The 24,978-nt window shown below is 33.8% G+C and overlaps 2 protein-coding genes across 2 annotated transcripts; both read right to left on the bottom strand.

The window, feature by feature from the left end:
• Positions 1-20,639: 20,639 nt before the first annotated feature.
• On the bottom strand, positions 20,640-21,878 carry LOC139874972 (probable receptor-like protein kinase At2g23200). Its single transcript, XM_071862360.1, has one exon. The coding sequence runs from the start codon at positions 21,876-21,878 to the stop codon at positions 20,640-20,642; it is 1,239 nt and encodes a 412-aa protein (XP_071718461.1).
• Positions 21,879-22,379: 501 nt separating this feature from the next.
• On the bottom strand, positions 22,380-23,312 carry LOC139874971 (receptor-like protein kinase THESEUS 1). Its single transcript, XM_071862358.1, has one exon. The coding sequence runs from the start codon at positions 23,310-23,312 to the stop codon at positions 22,380-22,382; it is 933 nt and encodes a 310-aa protein (XP_071718459.1).
• Between the last annotated feature and the right edge of the window lie 1,666 nt (positions 23,313-24,978).

Here is a 24,978-nt window from a genome sequence, read left to right as displayed (position 1 = left end):
ATGTTGAGGTTTTAGCTTTTGGGGTTTAGATATTAGGGTTTATAACGTTTAGATATTAGGGTTTAGAAATTTAGGGTTTAGGATTTAGATTTAGGGTTTAGATTTAGGATTTAGATTGAGTTTTTAACACGAACGGTTTAGAGTTTAGGGTTTGGGGTTTAGGGTTTAGGGTTTAGGGTTTGGTGTTTTGGGTTTATGGAATAAACCCAAAACACCAAACCTTAAACCCTAAACTCTAAACCCTAAACTCTAAATCGGGCTAAATTTTACTTCACAAAACATGAAAAAAAAAGTTCATATTCTTCACAAACAATATTATCTTGAATGTTATTTTTGTCGATCGTTTTCCCGCCTAAATAATAATATTCATCACGAAGTGTCTCTTCTAAATGTTCTTATTTTCGTGTGATCTTGATACAGGAAAAAAAAATTCCAAAAAAAACGGAAAAAAAAAACTTGCTTCCCCCCGCTTCCCCCCGATTGATTACTTTCCCAATATATATATATATATATATATATATATATATATATATATATATATATATATATATATATATATATATGAATTACTTGAAAAGGATGATGGTTTGAGTATGATTCAAAAAAAAATATTGCCTTGAAATTATACGAGAGTTTCGTTATTGACTAGTAAGTCTGTAATTACTCATATGGAGTCTAGTGTTGTTTTGGTAAGCTTAGATAATCACAATGATTCTAACTTTCCTTTCTCAAATATCATATCAGTGAGTTTTAAAAACTAGGTTGAAAAGTTAATCTATATTACTTTGACTAGACCTGACATAACGTCACTGTCTACACATGCAAGCACCTTTAAACTCACACTTAAAGGTTGCACCGATATTAATAAGGTATTTCCTCAGGCAAAGGTATTTTTATTAAGAAAAGTGACAGGCTTGTTCTTTCGGGTAAGTGGATTAGACTATGCTAAGTGTAGTTTTTCAAGAAGGTCAGTTACTGATTTTTGTATTTTTCTTGGTAAATCGTTAGTTACTTGGTAAAGTAAGAAACAATCTATTACTGTGTTAGGATCTTCAGCTCAGCTGAAGCTGAATATAAAGCCTTAGCTTTTGTAACTTATGAAATTATTAGGTTTTGAAATTTTTTTAAAATGATTTAAGCATTAGTACGGATTTACCTGTCACATATATTGTGACAATAAGTATAGTTTGAAAAGTTAATCTATATTACTTTGACTAGACCTAGACCTGACATAACGTCATTGTCTACACATGCAAGCACCTTTAAACTCACACTTAAAGGTTGCACCGATATTAATAAGGTATTTCCTTAGGCAAAGGTATTTTTATTAAGAAAAGTGACAGGCTTGTTCTTTCGGGTAAGTGGATTAGACTATGCTAAGTGTAGTTTTTCAAGAAGGTCAGTTCTGATTTTTGTATTTTTCTTGGTAAATCGTTAGTTACTTGGTAAAGTAAGAAACAATCTATTATTGTGTTAGGATCTTCAGCTCAGCTGAAGCTGAATATAAAGCCTTAGCTTTTGTAACTTATGAAATTATTAGGTTTTGAAAAATTTTTAAAATGATTTAAGCATTAGTACGGATTTACCTGTCACATATATTGTGACAATAAGTCAACTTTATAAACTACAAAAATTGTTTTTTCATGAAAGAACAAAACATTTAGAGGTTGATCTTCATTTTCAACCTGACTTTTATATAAAAGCTTTGGTTAGATTACAACATGATGTGTTGTATGAAAAATTAACTATTTTCAATCTTTTTCATGTTTAGATTAAGGGGATATTAACTTTATATTGTTAATGGTTAAGCTAAACATGAAGGATTTCTTGTGCTTGTGCTTATTTTTGGGTTAAGTAAGTGTGTAAGCACTAGTTCTATTATTTCTGGATTCATGAGTATTGTTGTTGGAAGCTAGCATGAGTGAGGATCTCATAAGAACTCAATTAAGGAGAGAACCATGAGAACTCAATGTTCGCACAAAAAAGGGGAAGGCGCATAATTGGGCTGTGTTAGAACAAATTTTGTTCTACAACACAAAAATTTCTAACAGACACAAATTTATTCTAACAGACACAAAATTGTTCTAATTCATCATCTTTATTTGTTCGAATTTGACATTCGCACAAAAAAGGATAACAACGCACAATTTGGGCTATTTTTGAACAATTTTAGTTTTACAATTAACATAAAATTTTCTAACATACGTAAAATTGTTCTAACATACACAAACTACTCTAATTCACTTTTTTTGTTCGAATTCATCTTTTTTCTAAATATAGCCCGATTTAGAGTTTGGAGTTTGGGGTTTATGGTTTGGTGTTTTGGGTTTTGATCCCTAAAGCCAAAACTCTTAAACCCCAAACTCTAAACCGTTCTTGTTAAACGCTAAATCTAAACCTAAATCCTAAACTTAAACCCAAAATTCCAAACTTTAAATCAGGCTAAATTTTGAAAAAAAAAAGGCCGAATTAGAACAAAAAAAAAAAAGGTGAATTAGAACAATTTTGTGCGTGTTAGAACAACTTGGTGTTGTAGAACGAAAATTGTTCTAACACAACCCAAATTGTGCGCTCTTCCCCATTTTTTGTGCAAACGTGAGTTCACATGGTTCTCTATTTTAAAAGGTTCTTATTAGATCCCTTGACTAAAGAGGTGTGGCGGTGCCTAGGCAGCGATGGGGTTAGATGATTGACAAACCTTTTCAACACGACATTCAGAAGCATAATGATGTCAATGGAATGGAGACTCTGTGAGGTTATTTGATGCTGGTGCAAGTGCACTGCTGGACCGTGAACAACCATTGGGCCCAGTTACATTGGCGACTTCTTGGTGAGCTGGAATAGTGGATAAGCTAAATGGAAGAAAAAGGGAACGGATGAGAAAATGAGGAGCTGGAGTTGATAAGGATTTGAATTCCTTATGTTTATGTTTTTTTATCTAGTCCTACTTTTTAGTTATTTTGGTTTTGAACTATTTAAGTTTGTTGCTTTCTTTTGGCAGACTCAGTTTTTGATTTATTATCATTTTTCTATCGTGAATAAACAAGCTGTGGATTTTTTATCAGTGTTCCAATTACTTTGTGTTTTAATTCTTGTTTGGCCACGATCGATTATTAACCTCTACATTAAGTGGTATCGGGAGTCCAGGATGGCCGATCAACGAGCTTGTCGTGGTGCTTACCGATCTGTTAGGATCACTAACAGTGATCCTTATGTGGAAATCGAACGCCTGCAATGAAGAATCGCAGAGTTGGAATTAGGCAACCAGCGAAATTATGAAGATCGTGATTCTGAGGAATCACTCGATGATTCAAAACGGTATAACCCGTTTGCTGATCATTATGAGAGGGATCATAGGGGGTTTGATGACCCTTTGTGAAGCTTGGGCATGAAGGTGGAGATCCTGAAATTCACGTGAACTATGCAACCAGACAATTTTCTTGATTGGTAGAGTACCGTCGAACGGGTGTTCGACATTAAGGATATCCCCGAACACCTCAAGATGAAGCTTGTTACAATTAAACTACGTAAACATGCTTCCTTGTGGTGGGACAACATTTGTAAGCATAGGGTGTATTCCCGAAAATCTAAGGTGAGAACATGGGATAAGATGAAGAAACTACTACGTTCTAAATTTCTTCCCGAAAACTTTAAACATGAAGCTTATTTGAAATACCGTAATTTGCGCCAACGAAGTATGAGTGTGGAAGAGCTCATACGGGAATTTGAACGTGCTCATCTTTGTTGTGATGTCCAGGAAGAAGAAGAGCAAATAGTTTCTCGATTTTTGGGGGCATTGAATTCAAATGTTGGTGGTGTTGTGAGCCTACAACCCTATTGGACTTATAATGATGTGTGTCAGCTTGCACTTAAAGTTGAAAAGCAACATAAGGTAAGAGGGAAGTTGCCTTTCGAAAGAAACGCCACATCTTCGACACCTAAGGTTAGGGTTGTAGCTCCAGTTAAACCCTCAACCGAACAGCAGGTGATAATAGCAGCTTCAAGCAGTGGGAACAGAGGTCCTAAATGCTTTAACTATAAAGGGTATGGTCACTTTTCAAAGGATTGTCCCAACCCACGACCCATTGCATATTGTGACGAGTATGGTCAACCAACATTCGATATTAAGGTTGAACACGAAGTGAGGGTTGATCCTCCTATAGACGAATCAGAGTTAGTGTATCCAGACAAGGGAGAGGCATTGGTTATGGATCCAATAGACGCAAATTCGTGGCTTCGTAACAATATTTTTTATACCAAAGTAACTTCTCATGGGAAGGTGTGTAACTTGATTATTGACGGGGGTAGTTGTGAGAACGTAGTGTCTACCGAGATGGTCACCAAGTTGGGACTCAAATCTGAGGAGCATCCTGAACCTTAAAAATTGATGTGGTTGAAGTTTGGAAATCATGTAACAGTTAATAAAAGATGCTTAGTGAAGTTTTCGATCGGAAAAAAATACCATGATGAGGATTGGTGCGAGATCATCCCAATGGATGCCTGTCACATACTACTGGGACGTCCATGGAAGTTCAACAAAAAAACCAAGCATGACGGGTACAGTAATACGTATTCGTTTACTAAAGATGGCGTGCACATTACACTAGCACCTCTCGATACTCGAGTGGCAATAGTTGAACATTCCTCATTATTTTTAAATTAAAATGATGTACTAGCAGCAGTTCAGCCAAACCCGCTAATGTTGCCACAACTATGGTTGCGCAGGAACCTGAAGCACGTATGGATAAGGCAGATCAACTTGGGTTCGTGCCTAGGCGTGTTTATGAAAACGTACGTCGCAAAAAGGTTGTTTTTCAGGTTGGAGATTTGGTTTGGATCTAGTGGCATAAGGCGAGATTTCGTGTGGGTCGTTTTACTAAATTGCAACCACGGGCAGGTGGACCATTTCGTGTGTTGGAGCGCACAGATGATGATGCTTACAATGTCCATCTTTCGGGTCCTTACAATGTCTCAGTAACTTTTAATGTGGCGGACTTATCTCCATATTTTGGTGAGGATGATGACGCGTTTGACTCGAGGTAGAGTCTACCCGAAGGGGGGGGGGGGGGAGGATGATGCAGGTGTTGGGTGTGAAAGAGCTTAAACAATGAAGGATCGAGGAGGACGCTGCTGTTGCGAGATGATAGCTGGCAAGAGGTGATCTCGCGTTCACAAGGCGGATATGCCTTGGTGGCTCGCGATCGCGGGGCTAGGGTGAAATGCCCCGTCCTAATCCATCCGGACGAAGTCCATATTGATTATAAACGATTCATAATAGTTGATTACATCGCGAGGTACTTGACCTCTAAATGATACATTTTATAAACATTGCATTCGTTTTTAAAAGACAATCTTTCGTTTCGTCGAAAGTTGACAGGTATGCATACCATTTCATAATATCCATCTATAAATGACCTAATCCATCATTTACTTAATAATCTCTAATGAACTTCAATGACTCGAATGCAACGTCTTTTAAAATATGTCATGAATGACTCCAAGTAATATCCTTAAAATGAGCTAATGCACAGCGGAAGATTTCTTTCAAACCTGAGAATAAACATGCTTTCACGTGTCAACCAAAAGGTTGGTGAGTTCATTAGTTTAATATAAATAATCATTTCCATCATTTTAATAGACCACAAGATTTCCATTTCTCATAAATATACGTCCCATGCATAGAGACAAAAAATATCATTCATATGGATTGAACACATGGTAACCGATATTCACATTATGCATATAAGAATATCCCATCATTCCAGGATCCTCCTTCAAACATGATATAAATTTCGAAGTACTAAAGCATCCGGTACTTTGGATGGGGCTTGTTGGGCCCGATAGATCTATCTTTAGAGTTCGCGTCAATTAGGGTCTCTGTTCCCTAATTCTTAGATTACCAGACTTAATAAAAAGGGGCATATTCGATTTCGATCATTCACCCATATAATGTAGTTTCAATTACCTGTGTCCATTTCGTAAAACATTTATAAAAATTGCGCATGTATTCTCAGCCCAAAAATATAAAGGGTAAAAAGGCAAATGAAACTCACCTAATATATTTTGTAGTAAAAATACATATAACGGCATTGAACAAATATAAGGTTGGCCTCGGATTCACGAACCTATATCAAGTATATATATTAACACCAAATAGTAATCAAACAAGTTTATATATATTATAATATACTTGTTATATTATATGTTATATAGATAAATTTATATTTAATCTATATATTTTATATAACTAATACTTATCATGTTAAATTTTAATATAATAATTACTTATTAAAATATTATTTAATATAATATGTAATATTGATATCAATGTAGTTATGTTTGATGTCCTAAATATATTTTTATATAAAAATATTTATTTGATATATTAATAATACTAATGATAATATTAATGATAAAAAAAATTATTATAATCTAATAGTAGTAATAACGATACTTACTAGTATTAAATAATAGTTTTAAATAAAAATAATAATAATGGTATTTGTCATAAACTTAATCGTACTTATTCTTAAAAATCTTAGTCCTATCATTAACCTATTTTAAATCATAAGCTTGATCCTTAATATTATGTTTAACCCTAATCTTAATATTTTAATAACTATAATCATAATATTAATAATAGTAATAATAATATAAAAAAAATGATGAAATGATAATAATAATAATAATTATAATTATAATTAAAAATAGGCTACCTTCAAAAAAGGTTCTAAAAAAATAAAAAATAAGCACCACCGCCCGGGCTTGAACCTGCGACCTCCCATTAACACAAAACACACCCAAACCACTCGTCCACTACTGTTTTTCTGTAATTAAGTCACCCTCTAAAACATATAACCCGTAATATCTGTTTATCTTCTTCTTCAACTTAACCATCACGATCATCACATAACATCGTAAATATACTATCATCTAACATCATTATAACCGTAATCAACATAACCGTCCATTATCATCATCATCGATATAATTCATCATCATCATTAATGTTATAACAGAAACATCGGATAGCAAGTTTAAGTGGTGTTCGATGTGGGTTGTAATTGAATTGAAAACGAAGGTAACCGGATCAGTTTCATCAACTTCTTCGTGGGTTTTGATTTGAAATAGAAAAAGATATAGTAGATATAGTAAGCAGTCGATTACATACCATCATCACACGAACGTCATCATATTTTCTTCCTTTATTCCTTCAACCGTAAACGTGAGCGTTTTCTTAGTCTAGGAATACAACCCAAACAAAATTATAGTAACCTGCGGCCCAACATGATAAGGTAGTCCAATTTCAAAAGGCCCAAGTAAAATAGAAGTGGACTGTTGTTGGTGACGAGTAACAGCCCAAAAATAAAAGCCAAGCCCAACTTCTTGTTTTGTGCATTATGTCGATTTAAACTGGAACCGGTAAAGAGGCAGTAACAGAATCCTAATTGCACGAACGTCATTAACCATTTCTACTTATATTTGAGTTTTGGCCCATAATAAGAACCCGATATATAAAAAAAAATACTGCCCATGCAGACCAATTAAATCCTTTAAAGGATCGGTTACCAAATACAATGGATGTGTGTGTGTGTAATAGCTGGCTCCACAGCAATCCAAAAGTAATATTTATTCTCCAATTGGTTATCAATTTGTCAGACAAAAGAAAAAGAAAGAGTAGGTGCACTCTTTTGTCTCGACACAGAACTTTTTGTTAGCCAAAACATTATTGATTTTCACCCTCATCATCATTCATTATTTTATATCTTCTTTATGCACCCGTCATTTTCCTAGTTGCAGCTGATATGTGCCATCGTGCACAGCTTGTTTCGATCAGAAACAACAGAAAAGAAAACAGCAGCTAACGCAGGTGAGTGACGAATAAATGGGTGTCGGTTTTTAAACAGAATAATTGTAGTGTTGTAGTGATTGAGATATGGGACTTTAACAGAAAAAAATACGCAGGTACAGCTGCAATGGGTTTGATGGTTTCGTGAGTTTTTGTTGGGTTTGTTGCCTACTGTTTCATTAATTTAAGGATAGGGTTCGGGTTGGGTTTTATGATAGGAATGAAAATAGAAGTAGGATAAAAAGAAACGTGCAGCAGAAATCTTACGTGGTGTTTGGCTTCCAGTTGTAGTTTGCAGATGATGATCGAAATGGAGTATAATAATGAAGGTGACGGTTATAATCACGGTAGAGGTGGTGGACGTGGGTGTGGTTTTATCATATAACCATATGCATATGCATGTAAATATATTTATAAAGTTAAAATAAACCAAAGTAATAGAGGTGATCATGGGTGTTCTGTGATGCATGAAGAAGTAGAAAACTAACGGTAGTAGTTTTAGATTAGTAGTAGGTATTCGAATGAGGTGGTTTTGTTTGTGGGATATTTTGCAACTAAACAATACAGAGTGCATGTAAAATATATAAATGGAGATGAGCTGGATTGCAATAATATATTCAGTGTATTTATATAGATATTTTCAATATGTAAACAAAACACAAGTGGCCACACCATTGACCCTAAACTCACTTTACCATACTTCCAAATTTCAAAAAAAAACGAGATTTAAAGAAAGAAAGAAAAAGAATAAAATAAAATAAAATAATAGCAGCCATGGTTTTATTGTTATTCTAATACCGACACTTTTGTTTGATATTTTTATTTTTGATAAAATAATAAATAATATAATCCTACATACTTGAAATTGTTAAGCATTTCCAAGAGTAGAAATATCGTGAAAGAGAGTTGTGTTTGATGGTAATTTAATTTCTTTCATATATTTACGGAAATATATGTTGACACCATCCATCTGAAATTCTGGTTTCGCCACTGTTAATCCTCATATTATTTTTAGTTAAAATTTTACAATTAATTTTATCATCATATAATATATATACTTTTATAATAAGTTTATTTATATCGTAAGTTATTTTACATAACAACTAAATTATATAACAGTTTATTAATGTATTTCAAGTTTTAATATATATACATATATATACACATCTAATTACAAATAGTTGTTCGTGAATCATCGAGAACAGTCGAAGGGTAATTGCATTACATAAATATAGTTTCAAAGTTTTTGAGATTTTAACATTACAGACTTTGCTTATCGTGTCTGAAATATATAAAGATTAAGTTTAAATTTGGTCGGAAATTTCCGGGTCGTCACAGTACCTACCCGTTAAAGAAATTTCGTCCCGAAATTTGATTGGAATGGTCATGGATGACAATAATTTATGTTTTCCTGACGAATAAGAGCTGATAATTAGAGTTTTATCATTATTGAATAATATAGATAAAATGACTCCATTATGTGAAGCGTACGAGTGAAGCTATCACAAAAGAGTGAAAAGTTCCGTCTTAACTTTTGACGGAGTTACGTTTAAATTTAGAAAATAAGGTGCGTCTTAACTTTTGACGTTGTCTTGGTTGAATTCCGGAATTCAAGGGATATAAAGAAAATCTTCGAAAATCTATAAGATCTGTTTCTTCGAGATTTAAGGAAATTAGGATCTCTTTAATTAAATGCGACGATTTGTCCCGATTACTACATCTGATATTTCCATTATAAATTTACCTTTTCCGTTCCATTAGTCTTCACCACTTCTATACTCAATTCCCAAATCCAAAAGATTGTGAAAATGCTTAATCCAATTCTAATCCTTGTCCTTATCCTGACTGTCGTAACAATCATTCTCCTTTTCCAACTTCCACAGGATGAATCTGTTTATTTCTACTATGCTCTAAGGATTATTGTATTTTTAATCCTCCCGTGTCTTTATATTGCTATACGCACTGATATCCACAGTTTGTAATTTCGGTGTTGTTGTTGGGCTTTATATTCTCCCTTATATTTCAATGTCCCCATTCATGTCTCCTATAATCACTGTCATCCACAGTTAATACTCTTTCTTATTTACTGCGATTTATACCCCCTTTCTATTTCGGAGCTTCATGCTTTTGTTTTCTTTTCGCAAGTATTGGTCCAGAATTTGTAGGTATGGAGTTCCGAATGAACTTAATGTTTTAAGCAAGAAAGAAAGTAATAGCACAATTTGATTTGTCAAATTACTAGAATCACTGAGAATAGAACTATCAAGAATATATTTTCTTGATATGTTCAGAAGTTAATCTGAATGAAAGAGTTATGTAACATGGCGCATGATGACGTTATGATCTGTGAATCATCACGTTCCATTAGAAACTCAGCATGGCTTACTGTAATATAACCACGTTGATCAAGTGTCATTATATTATACTAACTCATGCATCAGTTCCCAACATTACTTCAATAACATTCGTATTTTAAGCTTGAAAGTTTACAGAATATAGAATTAACAGTTTCTATATGATGTAACACTGATAACACAAAGAGATAAATGATTTCAGATAAGAATAGTTATGAAAATATCTTCAGAAATATGGAGGATATTTATAATGAAAGATACGATAATATCTTTGAATATCTAAGATCGGAGGATGATGGAGACTATTGTCCGCAAGGGTTTAGAGTAAGGAGCAAGATATTCGCTAAAGACTTCAGCAGGCATTGAATTATTTGGATTCTTTGAAGTCAAACTTATTCTTTGTGATTTGTCCACGGTTTCCTTCATAGTTTCGCATAATCCACTTTTCGGTACTAAATTTTCTATTGAGTGTTTCCAATACCCCATTCTTTATCATCAACTTTTGACTGTTGAGGTCATTTACAGTTCTTGTTGCTTCATTCAACTTTTCAAAATTCAGAGCATTAATTTGCAGACTGGGTGCTTTTCAAAATTTCAGAATGAAAGATCATAATTCTAAGAGATAAGTGTCATACATATAACTGATGATGTAAATATACTGTGAGTTTTCAAAGTACTGATTGCTGATTCCCGGTAATTGGTATGGCAGTTCTCGTTACAAGATGCGGATGAGTATATGATAGGGTTTCAATGAATAAATATAATGATTTATCAGAGAGATTTAAGCCAAGAAGCATCGAGGTTGTTGGTACGTCTGCTGGTAATATGGTGGAATATAAAAGAATTCTCCAGTATCAAAAGGGTAAACATATATATATCAGGATTATAGTAAGACTACTTTGAATGAAAAGTCAAAGTTGACTTGCTAGAGCTGTGACAAAATTGGCTACTTTGAAAAGGGATCTCAAAGTTATTTTTGCTAATAAATGCCAAAGGATCTGACACGGCTACGTGTTAAACTTTTACTCAGTTGCTGAGAGTTTCTCAGGTGCATAACTATATGCATAAATATTTTCTTCCGTAGATGAAGTGCGGTTGATTCATCCTATCGATTGAGGTGTTTTCAAGAATCATGAAAGGTTTGAACGCAGATTGTAATCGTCAAGATACAAATGAAGTTTAGAATGAAATCAAGTGGCAAACTTGAAGAATTGTTTAGTTTCATATATTATAATCAATATTTTAATTTATTTTAATTGTCCAATGTTATTAGTCCACAGTCGATAGTCCACAGTTGACAGTCCAATAATTCATATATAATTTAATATATAATATTCGAATTAATTAATACATATCGTGACCCGTGTACATGTCTCAGACTCGATCACAACTCAAACTATATATATTGTTGTAGAATCAACCTCAACCCTGTATAGAGAACTCGATCATTACTACATATAGAGTGTCTATGGTTATTCCAAATAATATATATAAATGCGTCGATATGATATGTCAAAACCTTGTATACGTGTCCCGATAATTAAAGTGCGTAACATAAATAACAGAAATTAAATGACGATAAATAAAATGCGTAAAGTAAATAACAGAATTTAAATGACGATAAATAAAATTGCGAGAATTAAAATTGCGATAATTAAATTGCGATAATTAAAATGTAATACGAAATTAACAGTTAGCTAGGAACAGTTAGCTAGGATTTTGTTAGCGTGGATTCTTAATAGAATTTCTCATAGTTAATTCGTTTGTTTCTAACAAAATTTTTTTTCAAATGTTTTCTTCATTATGCCACTTGTTGGATTCTGATAGATCAAAATCCAAATATGAAATTGAATGAAAATGGTTATTCTGCGGTAAACGGATACGTATATCGGTGGTTGTAAGTAGGATAGTAAATGACTGTTGAATCAGATTCGAAGAATGTACAATGTAACTTATTAATGTGAAATTTAAATATTCCTCGGGTATTACCTACCCGTTAAAATATTTTCACCATTAATAGTTTGTACAAAAGAATTTTTAATTACAATCTTTAGGAAAACATATATACATATATATTTTCCTTAGATGTAATCATGGATTTAATGAGTCAATATGATATTAAACTCATTTGATTTACCGTTAAAACGAGAATATATAATCTCTAAAACATTAAAGATTACATAATCGCCATGCCGAACGAAGGTAATTGATGTAGAACGATGATTATACTCGAGGTATAGAATGAGACATCGAGGCATGGATTGTTGAAACTTGGGTTGTTGGTGGTACTGTTGGTGCCGGTGATGTTGCTGAAGCTGGTAAATTTTGCACCATATTCTCCAAATTGATTACTCGAGCGCGAATTTCGTTGACTTCTTCTATTATTCCGGAATGATTGTCAGTCGGAACAAGTGGATGAATAAGGTTTAAAATCTGAGTTATGATATAGTCGTGGTGAGATACTCTGTGAGAGAAATTGGTGTTTCGAACAGGTTCGTCGGTAAGTGTTTCAGGTTCTTTGCCAAGAGGTGAATTCGGTTGATTGAAAGGATCGCCTTCTTCGCGTCTCCATTGATTAAGTCGACTACGAACACATCAGAAGAATTGATGATGGCCGATTGGTTGATCTATTCCAGTTATACTGCTTTCGGAGCTCAAGTGTGTTTCCATATCGGAATAACTGTCGGAATAACTATCGGAATAGCTATCGAATTCTGAGGGACTCGAACTGGTTGAGGGATTCATCTCGTACGATCAGATGAAGGATTTTCGATAAGAAATAGATTATAGGATGTAGATTAGTACCCTACAATACATAATTTACATATGCATATATAATAATAAAATCCCATAAGTTACGGAGGAATCTACGGAAGCTATCAGGCAAAGGTAACAACAACAGATACGCTAAGATATGAATTTATCTATACACTGTCTATGCAATAGAGGCAGTAAGACGTGTCTAGACTAGGAATGATAAGCAGGTAATTTCCTAAGGATGATAAGTAGGTAATTTTCGACACGAAATGATAAGCAAAACTTTTGACATGCAGACACGGTCGGAGTCCAGACTTACTAATGCATCCTAACGACTTATCAGTTAGACACACTAATGCAGACCTGGTTCGCTAAGACCACCGCTCTGATACCAACTGAAATGCCCCGTCCTAATCCATCCGGACGAAGTCCATATTGATTATAAACGATTCATAATAGTTGATTACATCGCGAGGTACTTGACCTCTAAATGATACATTTTATAAACATTGCATTCGTTTTTAAAAGACAATCTTTTATTTCATCGAAAGTTGACAGGTATGCATACCATTTCATAATATCCATCTATAAATGACCTAATCCGTCATTTACTTAATAATCTCTAATGAACTTCAATGACTCGAATGCAACGTCTTTTGAAATATGTCATGAATGACTCCAAGTAATATCCTTAAAATGAGCTAATGCACAGCGGAAGATTTCTTTCAAACCTGAGAATAAACAAGCTTTCAAGTGTCAACCAAAAGGTTGGTGAGTTCATTAGTTTAACATAAATAATCATTTCCATCATATTAATAGACCACAAGATTTCCATTTCTCATAAATATACGTCCCATGCATAGAGACAAAAAATATCATTAATATCGATTGAACACCTGGTAACCGACATTCACATTATGCATATAAGAATATCCCCATCATTCCGGGATCCTCCTTCGGACATGATATAAATTTCGAAGTACTAAAGCATCCGGTACTTTGGATGGGGCTTGTTGGGCCCGATAGATCTATCTTTAGAGTTCGCGTCAATTAGGGTGTCTGTTCCCTAATTCTTAGATTATCAGACTTAATAAAAAGGGGCATATTCGATTTCGATCATTCACCCATATAATGTAGTTTCAATTACTTGTGTCCATTTCGTAAAATATTTATAAAAATTGAGCATGTATTCTCAGTCCAAAAATATAAAGGGTAAAAAGGCAAATGAAACTCACCTAATGTATTTTGTAGTAAAAATACATATAACGGCATTGAACAAATACAAGGTTGGCCTCGGATTCACGAACCTATATCAAGTATATATATTAACACCAAATAGTAATCAAACAAGTTTATATATATTATAATATACTTGTTATATTATATGTTATATAGATAAATTTATATTTAATCTATATATTTTATATAACTAATACTTATCATGTTAAATTTTAATATAATAATTACTTATTAAAATACTATTTAATATAATATGTAATATTGATATCAATGTAGTTATGTTTGATGTCCTAAATATATTTTTATATAAAAATATTTATTTGATATATTAATAATACTAATGATAATATTAATGATAAAAAATTATTATAATCTAATAGTAGTAATAATGATACTTAATAGTATTAAATAATAGTTTTAAATAAAAAAATAATAACGGTATTTGTCATAAACTTAATCGTACTTATTCTTAAAAATCTTAGTCCTATCATTAACCTATTTTAAATCATAAGCTTGATCCTTAATATTATGTTTAACCCTAATCTTAATATTTTAATAACTATAATCATAATATTAATAATAGTAATAATAATATAAAAAAAAATGATGAGATGATAATAATAATAATAATAATTAAAAATAGGCTACCTTCAAAACAGGCTCTAAAAAAAATAAAAAATAAGCACCACCGCCCGGGCTTGAACCTGCGACCTCCCATTAACACAAAACACACCCAAACCACTCGTCCACTACTGTTTTTCTGTAATTAAGTCACCCTCTAAAACATATAACCCGTAATATCTGTTTATCTTCTTCTTCAACTTAACCATCACGATCATCACATAACATCGTAAACATACTATCATCTAACATCATTATAACCGTAATCAATATAACCGTCCATTATCATCATCATCGATATAATTCATCATCATCATTAATGTTATAACAGAAACATCGGATAGCAAGTTTAAGTGGTGTTCGATGTGGGTTGTAATTGAATTGAAAACGAAGGTAACCGGATCAGTTTCATCAACTTCTTCGTGGGTTTTGATTTGAAATAGAAAAAGGTATAGTAGATATAGTAAGCAGTCGATTACATACCATCATCACACGAACGTCATCATCTTTTCTTCCTTTATTCCTTCAACCGTAAACGTGAGCGTTTTCTTAGTCTAAGAATACAACCCAAACAAAATTATAGTAACCTGCGGCCCAACATGATAAGGTAGTCCAATTTCAAAAGGCCCAAGTAAAATAGAAGTGGACTGTTGTTGGTGACGAGTAACAGCCCAAAAATAAAAGCCAAGCCCAACTTCTTGTTTTGTGCATTATGTCGATTTAAACTGGAACCGGTAAAGAGGCAGTAACAGAATCCTAATTGCACGAACGTCATTAACCATTTCTACTTATATTTGAGTTTTGACCCATAATAGGAACCCGATATATAAAAAAAATACGGCCCATGCAGACCAATTAAATCCTTTAAATGATCGGTTACCAAATACAATGGATGTGTGTGTGTAATAGCTGGCTCCACAGCAATCCAAAAGTAATATTTATTCTCCAATTTGTTATCAATTTGTCAGACAAAAGCAAAAGAAAGAGTAGGTGCACTCTTTTGTCTCGACACAGAACTTTTTGTTAGCCAAAACATTATTGATTTTCACCCTCATCATCATTCATTATTTTATATCTTCTTTATGCACCCGTCATTTTCCTAGTTGCAGCTGATATGTGCCATCGTGCACAGCTTGTTTCGATCAAAAACAACAGAAAAGAAAACAGCAGTTAACGCAGGTGAGTGACGAATAAATGGGTGTCGGATTTTAAACAGAATAATTGCAGTGTTGTAGTGATTGAGATATAGGACTTTAACAGAAAAAAATACGCAGGTACAGCTGCAATGGGTTTGATGGTTTCGTGAGTTTTTGTTGGGTTTGTTGCCTACTGTTTCATTAATTTAAGGATAGGGTTCGGGTTGGGTTTTATGATAGGAACGAAAATAGAAGCAGGATAAAAAGAAACGTGCAGCAGAAATCTTACATGGTGTTTGGCTTCGAGTTGTAGTTTGCATATGATGATCGAAATGGAGTATAATAATGAAGGTGATGGTTATAATCACGGTAGAGGTGGTGGACGTGGGTGTGGTTGATCATATAACCATATGCATATGCATGTAAATATATTTATAAAGTTAAAATAAACCAAAGTAATAGAGGTGATCATGGGTGTTCTGTGATGCATGAAGAAGTAGAAAACTAACGGTAGTAGTTTTAGATTAGTAGTAGGTATTCGAATGAGGTGGTTTTGTTTGTGGGATCTTTTGCAACTAAACAATACAGAGTGCATGTAAAATATATAAATGGAGATGAGCTGGATTGCAATAATATATTCAGTGTATTTATATAGATATTTTCAATATGTAAACAAAACACAAGTGGCCACACCATTGACCCTAAACTCACTTTACCATACTTCCAAATTAAAAAAAAACGAGATTTAAAGAAAGAAAGAAAAAGAATAAAATAAAATAAAAATAGCAGCCATGGTTTTACACTTTTGTTTGATATTTTTATTTTTGATAAAATAATAAATAATATAATCCTACATACTTGAAATTGTTAAGCATTTCCAAGAGTAGAAATATCGTGAAAGAGAGTTGTGTTTGATGGTAATTTAATTTCTTTCATATATTTATGGAAATATATGTTGACACCATCCATCTGAAATTCTGGTTTCGCCACTGTTAATCCTCATATTATTTTTAGTTAAAATTTTACAATTAATTTTATCATCATATAATATATATACTTTTATAATAAGTTTATTTATATTGTAAGTTATTTTACATAACAACTAAATTATATAACAGTTTATTAATGTATTTCAAGTTTTAATATATATACATATATATACACATCTAATTACAAATAGTTGTTCGTGAATCATCGAGAACAGTCGAAGGGAATTGCATTACATAAATATAGTTTCAAAGTTTTTGAGATTTTAACATTACAGACTTTGCTTATCGTGTCGGAAATATATAAAGATTAAGTTTAAATTTGCTCGGAAATTTCCGGTTCGTCACATAGGGTGGCCAGATACTTCCAGATCTATTATTTGCTTATTCCCTAAGCTATTTTACCGCTATAAATAGGACCCTATGTAACCCTTACTGTGTGCACATAAAATATAGTGAAAAATCTATGGTTTGCGCCCGTGGAGTAAAACCTTCTCCGTGTTTTGGAGTTGTGATATAACCACGTTATATCATGGGTCGTTTATCTTTATCGTTTTATGATTTATTATTAGTTTGTCGTTCGTGGGTAAGTGATTGATTTAAATTACTTGTCTTGTTAGGGCCTTCCGGATTCCTAACAAGTGATATCAGAGCTTATGCTCAGTTTATGGGCACGATGGAGAACTGGAAGCAAGAAAAAGAAGGAAAAAACGAAGTTGCTGATGATGGTGGAGTACTCTCAACCGCGAGATCCTAGGTCGCAATCGCGAGATTGCTCCTGCCAGAATTTTTTCAGTTGTTTTTTTTAGATGACGACCTGGGGTTTTGCTTGCAACATGTATCAAGACCAAATGACTTATTTGGTTGCGATGAACTCATAGATATGTCTATGTATCCGGGCGAGTTGATCACACAAGATTCGGGTAACAGTTCTTGAAAGATATTTTGTAATCGAAACGCTGATTGCATCATGATGGTGATTTTTTTGCGAAGGGCTACGGAGTTGGAGGTCGGGTCGATGGTTTCGTTGCGGAGAGATTTTCGGTAGATCCGGGTGTCGGATCTGAGTTCTCGTTCATCGCAATCCCGTGTGAAAGAATGATTGAACTATCAAATTCTGAGTTCTAGGAGTTGTTGTAGAAAAAATTCATTGCGGATTTTTTAACCGTTGGACCGACTTGATTTTTATGATTGTGAATGGTTGACACACTTATCTACACGTGTTAAAAATATGTGGTTGATGTGACCTTTGGATCTTGAGATATGATTTTTCGAATCTAGGCAGTTTTCAAGGTGAACTTTTCGGGTTTGATGACGCGAGCGCGAGATGGTTTTGTCTCATAAACTTTGAGCCATACAAGCTATGTTTTTAGAGATGTGAGTTTGTTACGGAAGCTAAGGAGGGTGTTCTTCTCTCGATTTAGAGTGGTTGTGGTAATGAACAAGATGCATCGGGTTGAAAGTCGATAGTGGGAGTATCAGGGAAGTTTAGTAGTTGCGGTTTGTAAACGGGATGACCAATGGTATTTTGTCAATAATCCATGATCCATGGAGTATGCAGGCGGATTAGAGTTCCTAGTCACTAAGGAAATTGGTTGTCGAAAGGTGTCGGATAGAACGTGTTCGACGGTTGCTCGGTTCTTGGTTGATGTTTCAACAAAGGGAGCGGTTTTTTCTTCGAGGGTGATCAATTAGAAGTCCTTAGGTGATGGAAGAGGAGCGGATAATCGTGTAAATTTCAGAACTTGAGCTTTCTAGGATCGTTGAGGGTGTCAGGAACTCGGTTTGAGTTTAGTAACCAATGGAAGTTATCGAGCTAGTGGGAGTTAGACATCTAGTGGAGTTGTGCAGATGGTTGAGCGACTTGTTTCTCCAATGTCCTCAAGATTAGTGTGTTAATTCCTTTTAACACTATGACTTCGAATACTCGTTCTACTTTCCGATGACAAAGAAATTTGTGACTAACCAATGATACGATCCAAATGTCTTCTCAAAAGCCGCGGTTTAATTCTTGCTCGTATAGTGGGAGTGTGCTTGGGATAGAAGATGGGGTTTGTGAAATTCATAGTGCTATGAGGAGGTTAGTGTACCAACGAAAAACTGGAAAGTTGAAAAGGTGGCTGACTTTAAGGTGGTGATTGCGTTCTCTCTATGGTATCTTGAAGAATAGTCTACAAAGGCGTCTATTGGGGTTCCTTTTTTGTGTGAAGGAAATCATAGATAGACGGGTATTATCTGTACGAGTGGTCATTGACATGTGTGTTCAGGATTGGACGTGTCTAGATCGATGGGTGAGGCAGTGTTGTCTCATGGAAGAATCTAATGATTGAAGTCTCGCTCGCTTCGATTGATCTTCTGGTGTAAGAAGATGATCTTCGTTTTAGAAGATGGTGGTGAAAGAAACCGAGATGGCCCAAGCTAGTAACTATGAGATTGGATTATCGCTCAGCCGTGTTTTTGGTGTCGAAAGACTTCACTTGCTCGTGGTCTAACGAGTGAAGTGCGGCGTGATTAGGGTGTCTCATCCGGCGGTATCAAAAGGAGTTGGTAATCGGCTAATCTGGAGATATTGTGGGTATTGAAGAAACATAGTTGATGGGTTGGCGAAGGTTATTCAAAGTCTCCTTCAAGTGGGAGATTGTTAGGTGTGAAGGAGCTTAAACAAGGAAGGATCGAGGATGATGTTGCTGTTGCGAGGTGCTAGCTAGTAAGAGGTGATCTCGCGACCGCGAGGCTGATATGCCTTGGTGGCTCGCTATCGCGAGGCTAGGGCGGCCTGAAACTTCCAGATCTATTATCTTCTTGTTCCCTAAGCTATTGTTCCCCTATAAATAGGATCTTATGTAACCCTTTAATGTGTGCACGAAAAATATATTGAAAAAACTCTGGTTTGCGCTCGTGGAGTAAACCCTTCTCCGTGTTTTGGAGTTGGGATATAACCATGTTAAATCTTGTATCGTTAATCTTTATCGTTTTATGCTTTAATATTCGTTTGTCGTTCGTGGGTAAGTGACTGGTTTAAATCACTTGTCTTGTTGGGCCTTCCGAATTCCTAAGAGCAGGTGCAAGTGCACTGCTGGACCGTGATCAGCCATTGGTCCAGTTACATTGGGCAACTTCTTGGTGGGCTGGAATAGTGGATCAGCTAAATGGAAGAAAAAAGGTAACGGATGAGCAAATGAGGAGCTGGAGTTGATAAGGATTTGAATTCCACATGTTTATCTTTATTTTTATCTAGTCCTACTTTTTAGTTATTTTGGTTTTGAACTATTTAAATTATTTTGTGTTTTAATTCTTGTTTGGCCACAATTGATTAACCTCTACATTATTATTCCCATCTACAAGAACAAGGGAGGCGCAGATATGCAGTAGCTATAGAGGTATAAAGTTACTCCATAAGTTAAACTAGACTTCCAAGACATATGATTTCTTTCCTTTTTGTTTAAAGTATCCATATAAACAAAATCCGCTTCAAAATCTAGTATATTTGTAGAGAAAAGGGTTTTTTTTAAGTTTATGGTGTGAAGGTTGAAGTTGCAGAAGTAAAGAGCTGGAGAAAAGAGATATTGGAAAGTTGGAAGAGTATATACACACGCATTACTACTATTACATATTTTCACGTTTCAGTAACATATCTAAACTTGAAATCTAAAAGTTCCCCCAAATTTCCACTTGCCACTGTACTTAGATTCGGTAATTATAGTGTCAAGTACAAATTTCGTAAACCAATATTTAAAGATGAAAAACCTCCAAATTGGTAGTACAGATTAGAATTACGCATGCAATTAGGGAAAATTTGTAGCAGATTTTTGAAGTAGTGACTTACTTGAATGTGTAATGCATCTTGAAGTTCTTTAATGATGACTTTGATTGTTGGAGGTCTGTCTTGACTTTTAGTCAAACATCTAAATGCAATTTTAGCAAATACTTCTAACGACTCTTGATTGACTCCTATCTTCAGCCCAAAGAAGAGTTCCTCTGTTTCTTCGAATAATTTAGGATCTATTATTTTCTCTAACGTTCCTTCGTTAAAGCACTTCTGTGCGATTGCTGCAATCCCTTTGATATTTTCATTGAGAAAAATTTGGTCATATGCCAATCTCCCAGACAGTATTTCAAAAAACACGACTCCTAAAGAGTATATGTCTGATTTTTTTTCAAATTTACCCGTCCTCAAATATTCAGGATCCAAGTATACCTCACTACTTGCAATAGTATATGTACTCGCAGTACATTCCAATTGATTCACATGGTGATATTTGGACAGTCCAAAGTCAGAAATTTTGGCCTCCCAATTCTTGCCCAAAAATATGTTGGCACTTTTGATATCATGATAAACTTTCCTCTCTTCATCCATGAAGCATCTTTGAAGATAATTTAACCCTTGTGCAATGTCAACACATATTCTAATCCGTTGAACCCAATTAAGATAAAATTCTTTTTTGGTGCTTTTCAAATAATCATTCAGGCTACCATTTGGATTAAACTCATAGACAAGGATGAATTCTGAATTTTCTTTGCAATAGCCGAGAAATGCAACTATGTTGGGATGCTCGAATTTACGAAGCATTTTAACATATTCTTCAGAAAAGCCAGTAAGTGAAACTATTTTGGGATGCTCGTATCTACGAGGCATTTCAATTTCTAGAGAGAACACTAGCTCGTCTTGCCCCTTTTCAATATCTTTCTCATCCTGCCCCTTTTCAGCATCTTTCTCATCATATAAGATGTGTTTTATAGCTACAATACTTTGCATCCTATACATTTCCTCTGGATTATTTTCTTCTGTTTCCATAAAGATATTTTCATCAAAAAGGTAGAGTTCTGCTCTATACACCTTACCATATCTGACAGATCCTATTTGGTACGTTTCTGCAAAATTCTGTGTCGCTGACTTAATGTCATCTAGTGCAATCTTGATGCTTTTCTGTGACATTTAATATTAGAATATTAGTACCGACTCAAATCAATTGTATAACAGGCTTGGTCCATTAGAATTTAGTTAGGTTTGTATATCTATAAATAGTTGATTAATGAAATATAACACCTTATGGGGTTGATATTCTTCTACATGGTCCCTGAATTTTGTCGATGGTTCTTGAATTTTGTATTAAACATTGTAGGTGACTTTAAACTATTTTTTTGACTTCGTGGAATATCTTCAAAGATCGAGGTCAACAAAGTCAAAAAATGGTTTAAGACCACCTACAATGTTTAGTAGAAAATTCAGGGACAATCGACAAAATTTTAACGAATAATATGCATATAAAATATGAGCTTGGGACTAATTTTCTCTACTAAAAAAGTAGCCGCCTTCAAAAAGAAAAAAAGTAATAAGTACCCAAGCTGCTCATTTTTAATAACTATCCCTTAATAATAACAATAACAACAATTGATGGTTCAAGTAAGGTTATCAATTTTCACTTAAGAATTCAGATCAAAAGGATTGTCTAACCGGATTTTCATGCCTCCTTTGTAGAAATAACGCTTTATCAAGTAGTTTTACAGTTTCATCCATATTTGGGCGCCGCTGATGTTGCGCATTCAAGCATCTATCAATCGTTTCAGACAAAATGAGAAATGCTTGTGAATGCAATTGTTCGCGTATATCATCATCAAAGTAAAATCTGAAATTTGCAGTATTCCCACTGCGTGAAGGATTTAGATACTGCTGACAAAACAAGTCTTTCAAAACCACACCGAAAGAATACACGTCAGATTTCTGTGTCACACTAAAATCTAGATCAGTGTAATGGGAAAAGGTCGAATTTTCAGGGATTATAACCAAACACACAACCTTAACCTCCAAATCTTCTGTTAAAAGAACGCTAGTGCTCCTGAAATCACCGTGTATGGCATCACAATCATGGATGTAACTCAAGGCACGGGCAGCATCCATACATATTTGTATTCTTTGGGAACATGTGAGTTTATAATAGACGTAGTCAAAATTATTATAGCTGGAACTGAAAACATGTACGATATTTTGGCTTTGGCTGAGACTTTCTTTAACTTCACCATCGGAAACGATGTAGGCGATGCAATTGTCGGCGATTGCATCGTAGACGAGGTCTAAAGAATAAGAAAACCCAACAAAAGTGGCAATATTTTTATGCTTAAAACGAGAAATCATTGAGACCAGTTTTAAAAGCTCCTCTGCAGTCATATTTAACCTCTTTTCTACAATAACATTGATCCTTGTGCCAAACCGAATTAGTTTTCCTCTGTAGACATGATTATATTTTTCCACTTGCTGAATTATATTTGTCGTGTGAAAGTGGTTGGTTGCATCTAATATATCGTTATACTTGATAAAAAAGCCCTTATACGGGTTTAGTAAATCTTCTAGTTTTCTCAATAAAGACGGCATGATCGATATATTTCCGTTTCGATTAGCAGATAAAAGACACGAGATGTGAGGGAGTTGGCGTTGGTGTAGTAGGTGTTGGGAAGGGATCAAAATTTTAAAATTATATTCACCCACGCAACCAGAAAAGGATATAAATAGCCAGTCTAATACAGAGAAGCATTTTTGTCATATAATATTTGACCAATAACCTTCATTAGTCGGTATATGTACATAACTAGCGGAAAATATCCGCGCGTTGTTTGCGGCAAATAATTTTAATATATACCTTAAACACAATTCTTAATAGTTAAGTAACACATTAACAACTCATATATATGTATTCCTTTGAAACCAAAAATTTGCTTGAAATTCAATGGGCCAATCAGAGCGCGACATGTGGCGCGACAATCACATGTGATTGGAAAAAAATTTAAAAAAAATTTTAAAATTTTTTTTTAAAAAAAATTTTTTTTTTTCGAATTTTTTTTTTTTTAAATTTAGCATGTCAAATCCAATCACATGTGATTGTAAAACCCAATCACATGTGATTGTGGAACTCAATCACATGTGATTCTGCATATAAAATCCAATCAAATGTGATTAAAAAAAATTACAATTTTTTAAAAAAAATTTCAACTGGAAACATACTTTAATTCGGTGATTTGATCAAGTTTGTTAGCGTTTCGTGATCATATCTTCAAAATTTTAGACGTTAATTCGGTGATTTGATCAAGTTTTGATCCAAAACTTGGTGTTTGAAGGTTTTAGCACAAATTTAGTGAAATTCGTCATTATTCGTCATTTTACTGAATTTTATTTTTCAATCACATGTGATTGGATTTGGCATGCAATAATCACATGTGATTGGGTTTTACAATCACATGTGATTGGCATGCCCAATCACATGTGATTTACTGCATGTCAAATTTAATCACATGTGATTGAAAAAAAAAATTGAAAAAAAAAAATTTCGAAAAAAAGAATTTTTGAAATTTTTTTTTTCGAAAAAAAAAAAATTTTTGAATTTTTTTTTTTCCAATCACATGTGATTATCGCGCCACGTGTCGCAATCTGATTGGTCCCTTGAATCTCAACTTAAAACTTGGTCTCATTTGAATAATCCTCATATATATATATATATATATATATATATATATATATATATATATATATATATATATATATATATATATATATATATATATATATATATATATATATATATATATATATATATATATATATAGTCATAATCGAGAAGGAAACACTTTTTTGGAGAAGGGGGAACAAATTTTTTTTTGCTATTTTTTCATTTTTTGAAAAAAACTTTGTTCACGAATATTATAGATTAGATGATAATATGAACATTTAAAAAAAGACACTTTGTCATGAATGTCATTATTTTGGCGGGAAAACGCTCGAAGAAAAAAATAAAAGCATTCAATGCAATGAATGTTTTGCTGCTGAGTTTATTTGCATCGTTTTGTTTTCATCTTGTGTGAAGTGTTTTTTTCAAATTTAGCCCGATTTAGAGTTTAGGGTTTTGAATTTTCGGGTTTACTCCGTAAACCCTCAACCCAAAACCCAAAACCCTAAACCCTAAACTCTAAACCGTTCGTGTTAAAATATTCAATCTAAACTCTAATTTCTAAACCCTAAACCCTAATTTCTAAACCCAAAACCCTTA

Source organism: Rutidosis leptorrhynchoides, chromosome 11, assembly GCF_046630445.1.
Source record: "Rutidosis leptorrhynchoides isolate AG116_Rl617_1_P2 chromosome 11, CSIRO_AGI_Rlap_v1, whole genome shotgun sequence".
Lineage (NCBI taxonomy): Eukaryota > Viridiplantae > Streptophyta > Magnoliopsida > Asterales > Asteraceae > Rutidosis > Rutidosis leptorrhynchoides.
This window is presented reverse-complemented; position numbering and strand designations above follow the sequence as displayed.